This window comes from Odontesthes bonariensis, chromosome 4 (genome assembly GCF_027942865.1).
Source record: "Odontesthes bonariensis isolate fOdoBon6 chromosome 4, fOdoBon6.hap1, whole genome shotgun sequence".
NCBI classification, from domain to species: Eukaryota; Metazoa; Chordata; class Actinopteri; order Atheriniformes; family Atherinopsidae; genus Odontesthes; species Odontesthes bonariensis.
The window spans coordinates 7477493-7493644 of NC_134509.1; the positions used below are offsets into that span (position 1 = coordinate 7477493).

General features: G+C 39.9%; 1 protein-coding gene across 7 annotated transcripts in view; it reads left to right on the forward strand.

Annotated features, from left to right (window-relative positions):
* Positions 1 to 16152, forward strand: part of grin2bb (glutamate receptor, ionotropic, N-methyl D-aspartate 2B, genome duplicate b) — a 126610-nt gene that overhangs the window by 68122 nt on the left and 42336 nt on the right. For all 7 annotated transcript variants that reach the window (XM_075462723.1, XM_075462730.1, XM_075462731.1 and 4 more), the window contains exons 4-6: positions 6929 to 7072; positions 9825 to 10095; positions 11415 to 11607. In XM_075462723.1, coding sequence (XP_075318838.1) covers positions 6929 to 7072; positions 9825 to 10095; positions 11415 to 11607 — 608 coding nt within the window. The remainder of the gene's footprint in view (positions 1 to 6928; positions 7073 to 9824; positions 10096 to 11414; positions 11608 to 16152) is intronic.

Here is a 16152-nt window from a genome sequence, read left to right on the forward strand (position 1 = left end):
ACTACTCCAAGGTCAGAATCCCAGGCCTTCCTTAAGTTTGCAATGTTCTTTTTATAGAAAGATGAGACTTTGTCTGTCCTGTGACATGGAGGTGCCCAAATATTTCAGTGTGTTTCACCTTCACGGTACAATTGCAGATCTTGAGTGCAATCTCACAGTTGGAGAAGATTCTCTCAGATTTTTTTGAATAAACAAAGTGCCTGAAGCTGCAGTTTCACCCTTTGGAAAAAAAGCTTCTTAAATATCCTCTCCTTGCAAGAATGTGTGGTGCGTTCTTGTCCAGACGTTGACCAACTGTGAGGCCCCACAAACCGGGCCCTGTGCAGTGGTACACTTCACACAACCAAAGCAACGATTCGGGTGACACAGCTTACGTTTTTTTGGTCATCGTGGGTTGCGATTCCGTTCATGTCAGGTGGACGCTATATGTTACCATTTCACAGCTTACAATAGTGGATTTTTTTTCTGGTGAGACTGCGCTGGCTCCATTTCTGCTCACAGTTCATGTTTATGGACTGAGTGGATGAACTCAGTGGTATTGGGCAGATTACCTCGATCCTTAGAAAAGGATTGAGACCTGGTTCGAGTGTAGGCCGACAGTGTGGGCCTCGGAACCCATTCTTAAAGGTTAGAGTCCCAGCACATTAAAGACAGATTCTGTGCAAGTTGGATCATCACATTATGTTGTGTAACCAAAACGCTGCCTAAATAAGTAACGCCTTGTTAAAATGAATGTATTGGAATAATTCAAGCTCCAGTAATGAAAGACAAATGAAAGAACATCAGCAACAGCTAGACTGCAAGAAGGAAACCTCTTACTAAACATTTTCATCCCTGGGTTAAATGAATCTATTATCTTTGCTCACATGTAATTGCACACATAATGGTAGTTAATTAAAAAGTTAGTTCTGCACACCAGCAGCACTTAATAAACGCACTTAATAAGATTTTTATTGCAAGTCCTTGTATTCAATTATTCCATCTGAAATGATCATGAATGAATAATTGCTCTTTTTATTTAGTCTTTGTAGGTTTTACGTTTCATATTTTATGTTCTGAAATGCAGTCTCGTATCTGAATTATGGGTCTGTGTAAAAAGCAGTACCATCATCCTCGCTCCGCTGGCTACTGTGGGAGTGAAACCTATTTCAGAGCTGAAATTATTTACTCGACAAAAATAGCAAGAGTAATTCAATGAGGACATCGTAGAATCTTCAAGACTGAATGTAGTCGGAGAAAAAGATGTTTAAAAATTGACGGTGAAACATGTGAATGCGGGATTAATTAACACACTGTGTGTGCTTGATTAGAAATGTGATGATGAAGCAGGTTGAGCTCATGCAGAGGAGGATTGACGGCAGCAGCGGCGCTCAGACTATGAGGAGGAGAGATGGAGAGGGAGGAAGATGAAAGGTGGTGAAAGACGAGTGTGATGAAGTGGAAAAAGCTGAGTGTTGGAGGGAACGATGTGTGTACTGCCACTTGTATGTGTGTTTTTTATGTGTGTGTTTGTGAGCCCCTGTCTCCGCGAGCTCTGAGGGTTTGCCTGTTTTCTCAAGCGCGACTCCAGTCTGTCTCAGCTTTAACAGCCACCCCTCTTTCACTCCACCCTCCAATCCTCTTCCACCAGGGCTTGTTGAGCTGTGGGCTGATATGTCGCTCTTCCTCTGCAAATCTAATTGGAGACAGGCTTTCGTTGGCATGACATGGAGATGTGTTGCCAAATCCTTTCAGTCCTCCCCGCTTGAGGATGGCTCCGCTCAGCTCTCGCACAGTGCTGCTGCTCACAGCCGCCGCCGCCGCCGCCGCAGCAGCTGTGGCTGCAGAGGCAGACTCAGCTCCCACCACGTGTCCTGAGAGGTGTCGGTGACAATCTGAGCAAAATCTCACTGTGTTGATGGGTTTAAATCATGCAGCAACCCCTGACGCTTCACTGGCACTCATCTCATTTAAAATGTATAATGCTGAGAGGCAGAGACGTCAGCACTATGGGGATCATCTGTGGGAAAAAAAACAGCAACAACTTTGAAATTATTTACACAGATGAGTGTGTGCATTAACGTGGTTATTTCTGCCATCCACTGGATCTCCAGTGAGTTCAGTGAGAGTGCGGCGTCACCCTTGTAACTGCAGGCAGGTCAGACTCACACTTTAGGCAGCAGTACAGCACCCTAGGGAGCAGAATGACACACAGAGGTTTGTTTTACTTAGCAAGCTCTAGTGCCTTATCTGCACAAAGGTTGGATAATGGCCCTCAAGTGTTTCCCTCGACAACCAGCTTTTTTTTTTTTGAAGAGGATGGAAGCTATTTCACAAATATGTTGCAGGATTTTGTGCAACAACACCTAGACTATTTTTTTTTTCAATTTCTGCACTCAAGCCGAAACATAAAAGCAACATTTAATGTGTCTCTGGGTGAGAAAGAAACAGTGAGAAGATGTAAAGAGGGTGTGTGATCAGTGGTATAAAGAAGAAACATGAAAACAATGCATTAATTGGTCCTGACTTGCCAAAGATACAAAAAAAGGGCTTTTGATGTACATCTGTGGAATTTGACTTTTTTTAAACCTTTGTGATCAGTTTACAAGGTGTGTGTGTGTGTGTGTGTGTGTGTGTGTGTGATTTCTTCTACAACTCTTTGTGGAATGTGCATGCCTGTCCACCAGTCCAGCAGGACACATTCGCACACAATTTTCCAAGCTATTTGTCTGATTTAATTCAGCTCAAATCATCATGTAAATCTAAACATCTTAAGTCCCTAAAACGTTCACATTGTATCAGACATCCTTGGAAAAAATAGCAATTTCTGGTGTTGTTTCCGCTTTTCTGGAGAACCCTTACTACCACTTAATATCGTGAGGTTCAGGATTTGCGTAGCAGATTACAAAGGATCATACTGTCAGTGCCTGTCACATACAGGCAAGTATGCTACTCATGTCTGATGCCGACTGATGCAATCACACTCAGCAGCCTGGTCTTTAAGCATCATTAACTAATTAGATTAGTCTTTGAGTCATTGAAACAACTACCAACATCAACTCCCCACTGTGGAAGCTGCCTCTGAGTGACGTCAGAGTTTATGGCAACATTAACGGCCTCGTAGTGCTTCTTGATTAGATTTCCCAACACAGAGCTAATCTTTGAGGGGTTTCTCTGATACGTACAGTTTGAAAGCACAAACAGAACGTATCAGCTGAGTTAACCCAAGCATACAGGGTTATGTTAGAGTGAAATATTAACAAAACTTTACAATTTTCCTTATTAAGCTCCTTGACAGTAGGCACTCCACCACATAATATAAAGGAGCATCATGCAGAAGGAAAAATTAGAAATGAAATGGATATAAAACAAATTTTGAAAAAACATTCATTCAAATGTTTTTTTAACCTCTTACACAGCTTGTATAGTTCATATATGCATAGTGATAAAAGATCAGAAAGTGAGCGGTATAATGAAACCAATGATGACTGCTTTGGTTCTGATTCGCCTCTCTTTTCCTTTTATTAGCTGTTTTGCATGCAATGCGCCTAATGGCTTTCACCTCTTTATTTTGATGCTAATGAAGTTTCATGGAGCTAGTGCTCTGATTTGACACCTGCCAAGACAACTCTGGCTTCTTTCCACACTGCCCCCCATTAGATGGTGCTCTGTGTCACCCATAGAAAAGACGACCACTTGAGACATGTCCATGTCTGTCCTGGCTGCTGTCATTTTCATCACATCTTACTTTAAAGTGATGGAGAAAGAGACACAAAAGAGAACCTGAAAATTATGTGACAAGCCTTTTTCTTGGGCTCTTGATGGAGTAGAATGTAATTCAAAGCAACACGCAGAAAAGCAAGCAGCTTCGGTAAAGCCAAACACAAACTGTACAACAGCGATCACTTCACACCTTTGTGATATAAACTAGTGGAGCCACAGGCCGTTATGTAAAAATGGGAAATGGGAAATGGAAAGGAAACGACATGGCGAGGCTGGGGGAGTCGAGAGGAAGAGGAGAAAAAGCTCCTACCTTTGCCATGTGGGTGTGTGAAAGACAGCATTTGAATTTGGGAGATTGGGACATGAAAGAGAAAGTAAAATGAGATGATGATTAGCTGTAATTTTAGTTGGGACGAACGAAGGAAGTAGAGCCCTCGTGCTTTGTCCGAATGGCAAGTTTTGTTTCACAAGTGATTGCACCAGAATCCCCCCCTCCCTTAGAAAGAAATGATGAATGAAGAATAAGAATGCCGAGACGGAACATGAGGACAGGACGTTGAAGGGCAAAGGGATACTGTGTAAGTGAGAGGAATTTAAAAAGTATGATCCAGAGCATCAAAAAAAAGGAAAAAAAGGAAAAAAAAGTTAAAGAAAGTAAATAAAGATGATTAGAAGTTTTTGTTGAGGGAAGATGACTCATATACTATCATTACATAAGGGAAAATAATCTAAACATGGGAAACCCCAAAACTAGAAAATCTGATCGCAGTTTTAAAAATGAAGGATACATCCCATTATTAGCTTCCGCTAATAAGAAAGTAAACGATATAACTAGCCTCATCCTCTGAAAGCATGATAGACATTTCAGTGAGGTTGACAGGTGGAAGTACAGATTGGGAACGTGGTTAAAGCCAGATGGAATAATAATGTCAGGGTAAATTACATGTAACTCTCATCCTCACAGTTCATTTAAACCCGCTTTGTTGAAGCTGAAAGGCTCAACCAATTGTGGGTTTTAATGGAGACACGGGCTTCGAGGTTAGTGTTGCATAGGCTGTCGATCATGTGTGAGAAAACCGTCATTACCTTCCTAAACAGAGTGGAGTGTGCATTCTGTCAGTTTGAGTAGTGCATCAGGGCTCAGCCTGCGCACACACACTACAGCATGACTCACACGTCTGACTAATCACACACATGGATATATACATTTAGGTGTTCCATAGGTGCACATGCAACAGACAGTCAGTGAGTAATTTGAACTTCAATGGTACTGCCGTGGCATATCGAGTCTTGGATTGTTCCTACAGTTTAATCTAAGTTTTATTTAAGTTTTGAATGGAAAGATTATCAAATCATGAAAGAAATTATTCAATATATCAAATGTTTATTCATCCATCCATCCATTTTCTATACCCGCTGAATCCGTTGGTCGGGTCGTAGGGGGGGGCTGGAGCCTGTCCCAGCGGTCATTGGGCGAGAGGCGGGGTACACCCTAGACAGGACGCCAGTCATGTTTATTCATAAGAGATCATATTTTTAAATGAAAATGAATTCATGAATTGTAATTCAGAAATTTAAGGATTCAATTTGAATTTATAGAAATGAAAAAAAACCTATGAAGGATTATTTTATTCAATCGTTCAATGGTTAGTCCAGGCTGATGTCTGCACAATGGTGTGGAGGTTAGCAGTGTTGCATAAGATTACTGGTTTGAAGCTTGGCTGGGGCATGATTGGGTTATCTGGGTACTCCAACTTCCCCCCATAGTCCAATAACATTCATGTTATAAATTTAAACTAACCACGGGAGTAAGTTTTAGCATGCGTGGTTGTTTGTCTTTGGTTGACTCTAAGGTTGATTAGTAGCCTGTCCGATAGCTATCGGGCACCCCGCAGCAACTCTAAATAGGATGAGGCAGACACGGAAATTAAGGAATGAATCATAACTGTGCTTAGTCTGAGAATGTATTGATCCCTCTTAGACTGGGATTAGCCACACAAATGCAGAGCAGAAAGGAAATAACAGACATAAACAGAAAATCCAGCCATGCAGTACTTTCCCACAAAGTTGTGAGAGAAGTGTGTTTTTTTTTTTGTTCTTTCGAACATAACCACAGTGAAGCATTCAGTAAATAGCATTTCAGTTGTCAGTTTTCCCTGATAATTGCATCTTTTCTCTTTACAAATTCTAACTGACTACTGTTGCAAATTATACGTTTGAGCTGTTGGCAGTGTTTAAGCATGACTCAACACCTCCAATCAACTCAGCCTGCTCTGAATAGTATGTCTCTATTCTGAGCAAAACTGAAGACCACTGACATGACGGTGCTCTCATTAAAGCCCCACCACCATGTCGCCTTCAGTTTTTTCGGTTGTAAATAATCCGTCTGGACTTTTAGGTCCCCATGACTTGCTTAGCTGTTTTACATGACTGACTGACCTGCCCTTGACCATCTTAGTGCAACAAACAAGCTCCTGAAGCAACAGGGGAGTTGCCTCCGTAAACTCCTCTTCCCTTTACTTTGAAGAAAAATGTTTTGACAAAGATTTACGTCTGCAAATTTAATGCCCGACAATAAGGCAAGGCAAGTTTATTTGTAGAGCACAATTCGTACACAAGGCAGTTCAAAGTGCTTTACAGCTACATAAAATCACAAGAAGGCAAATTAAATCATTCCAAAAAACATAAAAAATAATAATTAATTAATTAATTTAAAAGTGAAGAGTGTAGATAAAATACTTTCAGGTGTCATATGCACAGCTAAATAGAACTGTTTTCAGCCTGGATTTAAACATTGTCAGAGTTGAGGCCTGTCTCACATCTTCTGGAAGACTGTTCCAGATTTTACATATTGAGCTCTACATAGCATACTACAGTATATACACCCCTCAATAGTAAACATATTTACAATTTGACTATTTGTTCCATTTGTCTGTTTATTTATAATGATTATACAAATTTCCCTTTGGGGACTGAAAGTGAAATGTCACCCCGACTGTTTCAATCTTAATTTATTTGTTTTTTTGTGGCATAACAGGAAGTAAATGATTATGAATACATAAACAGGGAATAGAAACCTGAGATACAAACAACACTATATTTGGTCCTGAAGTTTTCAGGAGCTGGACAGACTCCAAAATCATCTGTGCCCTACCTTCCAGTTGTTTCTCATACCGAATGACTCATGACGCTGTTTCCTGATTAGCTCTGTGTCTCTGGTTTCCAGGATGACCACTCCATGTTCTTCCAGTTCGGCCCATCCATCGAGCAGCAGGCCTCTGTCATGTTGAACATTATGGAGGAGTATGACTGGTACATCTTTTCTATAGTCACCACTTACTATCCCGGTTACGAGGACTTTGTCAACAAGGTAAATAAACACAAAGACATTTTGATGAAGACATAAGTTTAATGCACATATTGTATCACAAGGTGTAGTGTTTTGTATGTACATTGTGCCAGCTACATCTTACTTAACATACCTGTTTGAAGAGCATTAAGGCCAAAAATGTGAGGAGGAATGCTATTCGCAATGACATACATAGTCCTATCATATGAACTGACTCCACAAGTAGCAACAATATTACATATAAAGCTAACAGCTATCTACTCATTCAACCATAGATTTAAATGATGGATGATCCCATGAGTTCCACTTGTTTTAATTAAATTGAAGACCATTGTCAGAGGTTTGGCACTATGCAGCTCCTTTGATAAGATTTATGTCTTATATATTTTACTTTGCAGTTTATTTCATTTTATGTTAAGTGCAGGTGCAAGAAATCCTCCAGTTAAAGGGTTGTATAAGTTGTTTGTTCATATCCTTTAATGCGACCCATTATGGTGTCCTGGAAAGCACCGCCACCTACAGCAGAAACAGGTTTTTTTGGCTCTGACAACACTTTAGTAAAACACTTCCTGGATGGGTTCAGTAAAAGCAATTCTCACACATGTTGCCGTGGTTACATGTAAACCAAACACCTTACAACTAAACTTTATCACACACTGGGTGCGTTTAGCTAATAACTTCACTTGGTTAGGACTGAAAATCAGAACTTCTTGGTTAAGAGCATCATTAGAGCATCATGATTAGGATTAGAATACGTCCTGTTTCTTACATTCCATGATGCTATTTTTACAACTCAAATGAAGCTGCTCTCACTAACTAGTTGGTTACATATTCTTCAGATGTAATTATAAACACTCTTTCTGAGAATAAAGATGCCTCATTTTAAGCCATGATTTCAAGCGTTTAAAAATGATAAGGTTTGTCAGAGTCTGATGTCAGTGGACAGTTTGTTCCATTTCATTTTCTGACTGCTTTAAAGGAGAAGGTAAAGGAGATTGGCCGAACATGTCCTTATGAATCCAGCCACGCACTGAGGCGTCAGCCTGCTTATCTCCAGGGCAGAGAAAAGTGGATGAGATCCTGAATAACTTTGAACATCAGACACATCTCAGAGGGAGAAAGTTATTGAAAGTCAGCTAATCATATTTCATGATAATATTGCCGAAGTGACTGTATCTTTGCTTTGAACAAAGTTAAAGAAACAATCCAGTTTTTAAAAAAAAGAAAAATTAATGTGGAAGAAGATACTGAGTGGCCGTACTCCTTTGAGGAGCTTTTCACAGTCGTCAGATTTCCTTTATATCAACTGACTAATACAGGGTCAGGCAAAAGTTGGGTCAAAATTTCTGTAACTGTGACAAGCTACCAAAGTAAAAGATGAATTGATCTCCAAAAGGTATCAGGTTAAAGATGATACATTTCTCCAACATTTTGAACAAGATTTTTAATAACATACAAAACTAAAAGAAAACCCTGCATGGTCAGAACGTTGCAACAACCAGTGTCACAGCTTCTGAACACTTTTTGTTATGGTGGTGCATTGAGGATTTTGAGGTGTGTTGAGGATCATTTGCCATCTTCATTCTCAACTTAATTACAGTTAGATTTTTGCCTCCTGACTCTTCATGCAGTTAATTGAATCTATTCTTCCATCTTACGGTGAAATGTCCCGTTTGCTGCACGACAAACCCAAAGCTCTCTATACATACCTCTGTTCATTGCATAGTAATGAACAGTGACTCCACTGATGTGGAAATCTGTTGTGAGAATGTTGGAAAGGTTTCCTTTCAATGGCTTCGATGAAGCTCACGTTCATGCAGCAGAGCAGTGCACCACCACTCCAACTCTTCATGAAAGTCATTTGCCGTCAGACACCATTAGAGCACCTACTTCAAGCACCCTTCAGAGCACCTAATGCTTGCTTTTAACCTGGTCTTTCTTGACGATGGCTGTAAATCAGCCTAATCAAATTTTATCCGAGACCATTTATCTGAAATCTTTGCATGGTGTATCTTTTTTTTTTTTTTTTCCTTTTTAACAAAACTGCACACGATCCTAAGCAATTGAAAGGAAAGTGTAATCTGTGACGTCACGCCTGGAGATCAGTTCATGTTCTACTCACTTAAGGATCCACGACAGCAGAAAGTTTGGGGGTTCCAAACTTTCTCCAAGCGAGGGTATTTTTGAACACAAACAAAGCCCCACTGACACCTGCAAATAAAGCTTAAACCTGTTCGTGTCTGTGTGGAGACGCATTACTAGAATCCTGATTCCCCCCATCCCTTTGTCCTTTACTTATTCAACAGAACAGAAAATGATGTGGTAATGGACAACCAAACTTTGAGCATTTTGTTGCTTATCATTGGACTTGCACAACTCCTTTTTGTTTTGATGTATTCAAGGAACAGTCTTTTTTTTGTCATCTAAATGCCATGTAAAAGTAGGAGATTCACAAAAATAAATGTGGAGACTCTTTGTCTTGCTGCTCATTTATCTGTGTGTAGCTCTGTGCTATTGGTTTACAATGCTGTGTGGAAATAGCCTCAAGATTAGTAATTATCAAATCTCACTCTTGCTGTGTTAAAAAAATAAACTCGACCACTGCTTCCAACTCTCAGGAGATGTGTAAAGACAAACTGGCAAATCTGGGAGCCGCAGGAGGAGGAGAAGGAGACATCTCAGTCAGTTTTTTTCCAGTATCTCTCCTTCGCAGCTCCACTGAATGTGAGCAGCCTACACTTTTTCAAGCCTTCTCTTCTTTTTCTCAAACCAGATCCGCAGCACCATTGAGAACAGCTTTGTGGGCTGGGAGCTAGAAGAAGTTCTCCTGCTGGACATGTCAGTGGATGATGGAGACTCCAAGATCCAGAACCAGATGAAGAAACTGCAGAGTCCCGTCATTCTTCTCTACTGCACGAAGGAGGAGGCAACCACCATTTTTGAGGTGGCCCATTCTGTGGGCCTCACGGGTTACGGCTACACTTGGATCGTGCCCTCGCTGGTGGCTGGTGATGCAGACCATGTTCCCACTGTCTTCCCTATAGGTACACCATCTATCATTCATTTATATCAGTAACATGTCATTTAAACCTAACAATGCAGTATAATGCAGTAGAACTTCAGTGAGGAATGGCAGAAATGTAATCAGTATCCCACTAATTGATCCTTATTTTATGCTTAGAGGGCCTAGGATGAATCAGAAACTTGACTTTAACAAAAGATAAATTATACTAGATAGTATTGCTCCATAGTAAGTAAGGTCTCAGGTACGGGCATGAGGAACAGATGGGCCTGTTTGCATATGCAAATGTGCTCTTAGTGGATTTGCAGTACACTGGCAGCCTCTGGTAGGCTGTATACTCATTTCTGTTATCCTCAACTAGATTGGTTTATATGTTTGTCTAGTAATTAACTTTTTCATGTCTGACAATTTTACGAAGCAATTTTAATCCAGGAACTCTTTCAAATGTTACATATGTGTATAGCACTTTTACCATTTCCTAATCGTGTTTTATGTTTTGTTTTATGTATTGTTGTTTTTATCCTGTTGTAAAGCACTTTGAGTACCAGTTGGCTATTGTAAAGGGCTATATAAATAAAGTTTGATTGATTGATTGATTGATATATATGGCCTTCCAAGCATCACAGTTTTCTTGTTTGTTTTTTGTCTTGACTATCTAATCTAAATTTAGTTTTAGTCCTGATTTCACTAAAATCCACGATAAACAGAATATATAAGATATTACTCCTGGACATCAGCTCATTTATCAGTGGCTTATTTGTGAACCCATCCAGTCACTAAGCTTGTTTGAAGCTGTTTATCAAAACTGCAGAATATTTTACTCCTATTTGATCCACTTGATTGAGCAGCAAAAAAACAACACCAACAATTTGGTGTTTTTTGAGGCTGAAAGAAACAGAGATGCTGGCTGAAATGCAGATTTACCTTCCTCAACTTAATCCAAACCAGCCGTGGAAAATGACCTGAAATGCAGTTGCATGTAAGAAATGGATGCTGACATGGGATAGGCAGTAATTTCTCATGCTTGAAAAGTCAAGTGAAATAAAAGGGGGGACCAAAGTTAAGACTGATGCTCTCATTCAGCTATTTTTTTTTACAAAGATTTAACCTTTAGGAACATTTCGAAAGTGAATAGGGACATTTCCCATAGAGCGAGTATTGTAGGTTTAATGTATAGTAGGATTAATTGCACTCTTAATTTAGCTTCTGAAATGCTTTCATTTTTCTATCACCTTTTTCACCTCTGGACATTTTTTTCTCATACTGTTCTGTCTCTCTCCTCTCTTTTCCTTCCTATTTTCCCTTTCTCTCACCTAATTTCTCTCTCTCCCTCTCTCCCAGGGCTTATCTCTGTGTCATATGATGAATGGGACTACAACATCGAGGCCAGGGTACGTGACGCAGTGGCTGTCATTGCCACAGCAACCTCCACCATGATGTTGGATAGAGGGCCACACACCCTGCTGAAGTCGAGCTGCCTTGGGACACCTGACAAAAAGGGCTCCAACACCGGTCACCCCAAAGAAATCTTGAAGTGAGTCAATACTCGCTGGATGGTATCAGCAGGCTAGAGAGGCTGGTGTCGTTAAATACAATTTCTCCCAATTAAGACGGACAATGTTTGAGTAAAACAACACCACCCTAACTGTTCTCGTTAGTTTAACAGATGGAACTGGCCTCAGCAGAGCTGCCATGGGTCGGGGCTGTAGTGAAAGGCATTGTAGAGCAGTGTCGATTTTTTTTTTTTAACTTTCACAAAATCAGACATAGATTGAACCGTGTGTTAATTCCAACCTGATCTCAAGTTTTAATTAATCGGCACAAAGAGATCTTCGTCTCTATATGTGTTGACCTCCACTCTCCATGTCTTGCTACTGTTTACTTTGTCACAAATGCTCATTTTCATCCAAGAGATTGCTGGATTTAGACCTGCCCTGCATATCTGTCTTTGACAATCTTTTCTACTTCACACTTGTGATTCCCAATACTGTACTTTCAAAAGTACTTTGTTTGGTTTAGAAATAATGTAACTGCTTAGGTCTATATGTTACAAAGTCCATACTGAGACAGTCACAAAAAGCCACATGGTGACAGTTTACACATATTTATACTAATGTGTTGTGATTCTTATCAAAAACACTGCCCAACAACAAACAGCAACCTGTGATGACGTTACCATCTCACACTTTACAGTCATGTATTGAGACACTACTTGATTTGGGACAGGTGAACAAATGAACGTACAACATGATTTCTGGTGAGACCCCGGTAAACAGGAAAACATCCCTGGTACATGTGCTATACATTACTGTGGGGGGTTTTCTTTTAGTTATAGAGATTTTCAAAATTCAAACCCAAACCCGTCAAAGAATGGTCCTTGGCCAAGTCTCTTAGGATACGGATAAATGCCCACCAGTGGAATGAACCCATCAGGCCCATTTCTTAAGATTAAACAAGATGGAACCTCGAACATAACTGGACCTGGTGTTTTACTCTGTCAGCATTGAGATCCAGGTTTTCTAGCTCAAACTTGGATTATTTCAGTTCTTTCTTGCTTTCTACAGCAGCCTGCAGACAATTTCACTTTACCTCCTCAGTGAATGCTTATTTTCCTTCTCACAACCTATGCCAAGAAGATTATGCGGTTGGTTCGGTTTGTTATTTGTTCATTTGTTTATTTGCACAATTACTCAAAAATGTATGAAATGAAAAATTAGCCAGAGGTGTGGGATGACCCAGATTAGAAGCGATTAACTTTTGATGTTGATCTGGACTCACGTGGTGCCGATCATTTTTTACCCTGTGTTGTTGGTGGTTGCTATTGGCCAGAGTAAAAGTAAAAGAAGTACAGTCTTTGAAACAGCAAAAAAACCTATTGTAGCATCTTTCGACCACTGCTTCTCATACTGTGAAAAAAAAGGCAAAATAAAAGGCAACCAGTGAGATAATTTATAGGTCTCAAAATTACACAACATATTTTTTAACTCAAGTTTGAGCTAAATGAATGGATTACTAAAAGAAGATGAGAACATTTTTGTTTGGTTTCAGTAAGCGAATCACATAAATCTATACACACATTCGCGTAGACATTAACAATACAGATACGATCCCCAGGGTGAGCCCAAATCTATCTAAGCAGTCAATAAAAGCTTTAACACAAACTGAAGATAGACGTTAATTTAGCTCTCAGATTAATAACAAGATCTTCTCTTATCTCTATCTTGACCCACAGCCATCTTTAAATGAAAACATCCCTCTTTTCCTCTTCCTCTGAACCGGCTTGTTTTGCTTTGTTGGCACATTACAGAGCAAGAAGGAGCATTAGTATTCAATAATTAATCCTCATTTAACTTCATAGGGCATGCTTTTACTGTTCACATTGATCAGAGATTCCACAGCTAATTGAATGCCTGGGGATGTCTGGATTTTTTGGGAGGGGGTTTGGAGTTTTATAAAATTTTAGACCTACGGATGTCATCCTCCATTATAAATACCATACCTTAGTCTGCATCTTGCTTCTTGTTGTTGTTGTTTTTCATCCTACTAAATATTTTGATTATTTTTGTCTGCATTGTCACATTAAATTTGATGAATGTTTGGAGACAGGGAACTATTATACAACTTCTACTTGTGACAACTGCATGAATATCCAGGTTGAAGTTTATGTATTACTGCAAATTTTGGTCTTTTTTCTGTGTTTAATATCAGGAGCACTTATGCATGCCGTTTAGGATTCAGCCACCAACAGCACTGAGATAACAATAAGACTACAGCCATGAATATTTCAGTCCCCAATGGACGCCACCAGACACACGGTTAGCTCTCAATCATCCCTCAGGCACACACCTGGGATGCTACTGTGCGGTGCGAGTGTGTGCTTGTGCGTGTGTCGAGAGTGCTCTGTAGGAATGTGTGTTCACTAACCAGCCATTCCATTTTTCTCCATTCCACCGAGTAAAGCATTTGGATCGCTGGATCTTGATGGTGACTCCAGGGTCTTGAGAGAGCCAAACAAACACACATACACTAGCTGCGCACACTTAATTCTTACTATTCCATCCTCTCATTCCCCACGAGACAAAAGCAATAATAAGGCCATATGTCTCTGCGTGGTCCTGAATGGCTACAGGCCACTGTGGGCTGCATGCCTGCTGCATTAGCATGACATCCTGTCAGCGCTGATGGGCAGAGATGAGACACCATTGTGAGTCACTCTCTTAAATTTGTTTAGGGGCTGCTGACCTTATGGGGGCACTTATACACACACACACACAAACATGCACACATAAATACATGCAAACACTCTCCAGCGTAGATACCAACACACATAAGCAAACATGAACGAGGAGCTGTTGGAGCCAGCCATTGTTTCCTGTGTGACCGAGAGGGCAGGAACACCTTGGTAATGAGAAAATGGGCTCCGAGTGGTTTCGGATGAGGCAGGAAGGGGCCTATTTGTGTGTGTGTGTTTGTGTGTGTGTGTGTGTGTGTGTGTGTGTGTGTGTGTGTGTGTGTGTGTGTGTGTGTAGGCAGATGCTCTCCCCAGAGCAACTTTTTATTATTGCTGCTATTGCTTGTAGTTGAGCGTGTGTATTGAGATTCTCTTTCAAATCCCCGTGCTGATATATAAATATATATATGTCACTGGAAGATATGATGTAAGAGATAACTGCATTGTGTTTGCTTTCATGTGATCAGATGAGTCTTTTTTTTTTTTTTCATGTCTGTGGGCTGGTTGTGTGCGCTTCTTTTGAGCCTCTCTGGACCGCTAAACATTCTTGCTGCTTCTCACGCACATACTGTAAGGCAAGCCTGCTGCTCCTATTTTATGTCACCCTTAAAGTAGTTTCCTCAAGCAGCAGGAGAGCAGCTTTATTGCATTTCCTAATGGGCACAATAAAAGTGTCTGTCTTACAAATCCTGTCTATTTGGATGCAAGTTGGTCGTTGTATTGTGCTTCTGGGTATCTAAAGCACAAATGACCATCACTTCTCTTCAATCATCTTCCTTGCAAGTGAAGCGAATCCGACTATCTATAGATACAGTTGTGTCGCCTGCCTGTTGTGACTCTCAGTTTCAATTTTCCTCCTCATGTCTTTTTTTCTTTTGTTAACAGTTCTTCTTACTTTTCCATCTCCCTCTCTGTATACTCAGAGAGCAGTCTATTCTCCATGAAAAGGTGCTTCAATTACATGAAAATGGAAAGTCGGTATGTAATGGTCGCTCTCCTTCACACCCCCACCCTGTTTTTCTTTTTCTTTTCCTCATTCAATACGTTGTATAGTAATTTTCTATATATAAATCCTAGAAATGAAAGGAGAGAAGAAGGATTAGTGCGTTTCTGAGAAAAATTACTTATACAGTGTAAATTGATTTTCTGTCCTCTCCCTGTTTATGACTGATCCCTACAAAGGACTTATTTTTACTTCTATTGAAATAACCAGTCAATATGTCGAAGGAATGTTTTACTTATTGAAATGTTCTTTTTGGATCACTGTTTACATCTCTAGTTCTGTATCTGCTGCTCACTGTGTTTTTAGTACCATATGTGAGAGCTAGCCAAATTCTTGAGGAATTTATATTTTTTACATCAATAATGCCACCCACCACCATCACCATATCCTGCCAAGTTAGGAACATTCTCATTCTCAAAGAACCATTCTTTGATGATGTGTGTTAAAAACTTCATCATTCTTGACAAAATATTACAAACAAACGTTTTATTTGTGGTCACATCAATAGGTCGAGAAGCTTAATTTCACAAAATTTAAGTCTGACAACATTTTCATGAAGCAACATTATTAAAACTGCCTTTTATTACTGCTGAATTAACAAAACATGCTTCCCATATATTGTTATATATATCATTTTGAAATGAATTTAGAGAGATGGGAACTTGAATTGATCACAGGATACAATTTTTTGGGGAGTAAAATATCTAGATTTTTTTTTCTTTTTTGAATAAGCCAAACCCACTTCATCCAATTTCTGGGTCAGGATCCTGGATTGAATGGAAGTAGGATTTTACGCTCCAGGGTCAACCAAAATTTGCACAGCCTTAAATGAGCAGAGTTAAAAG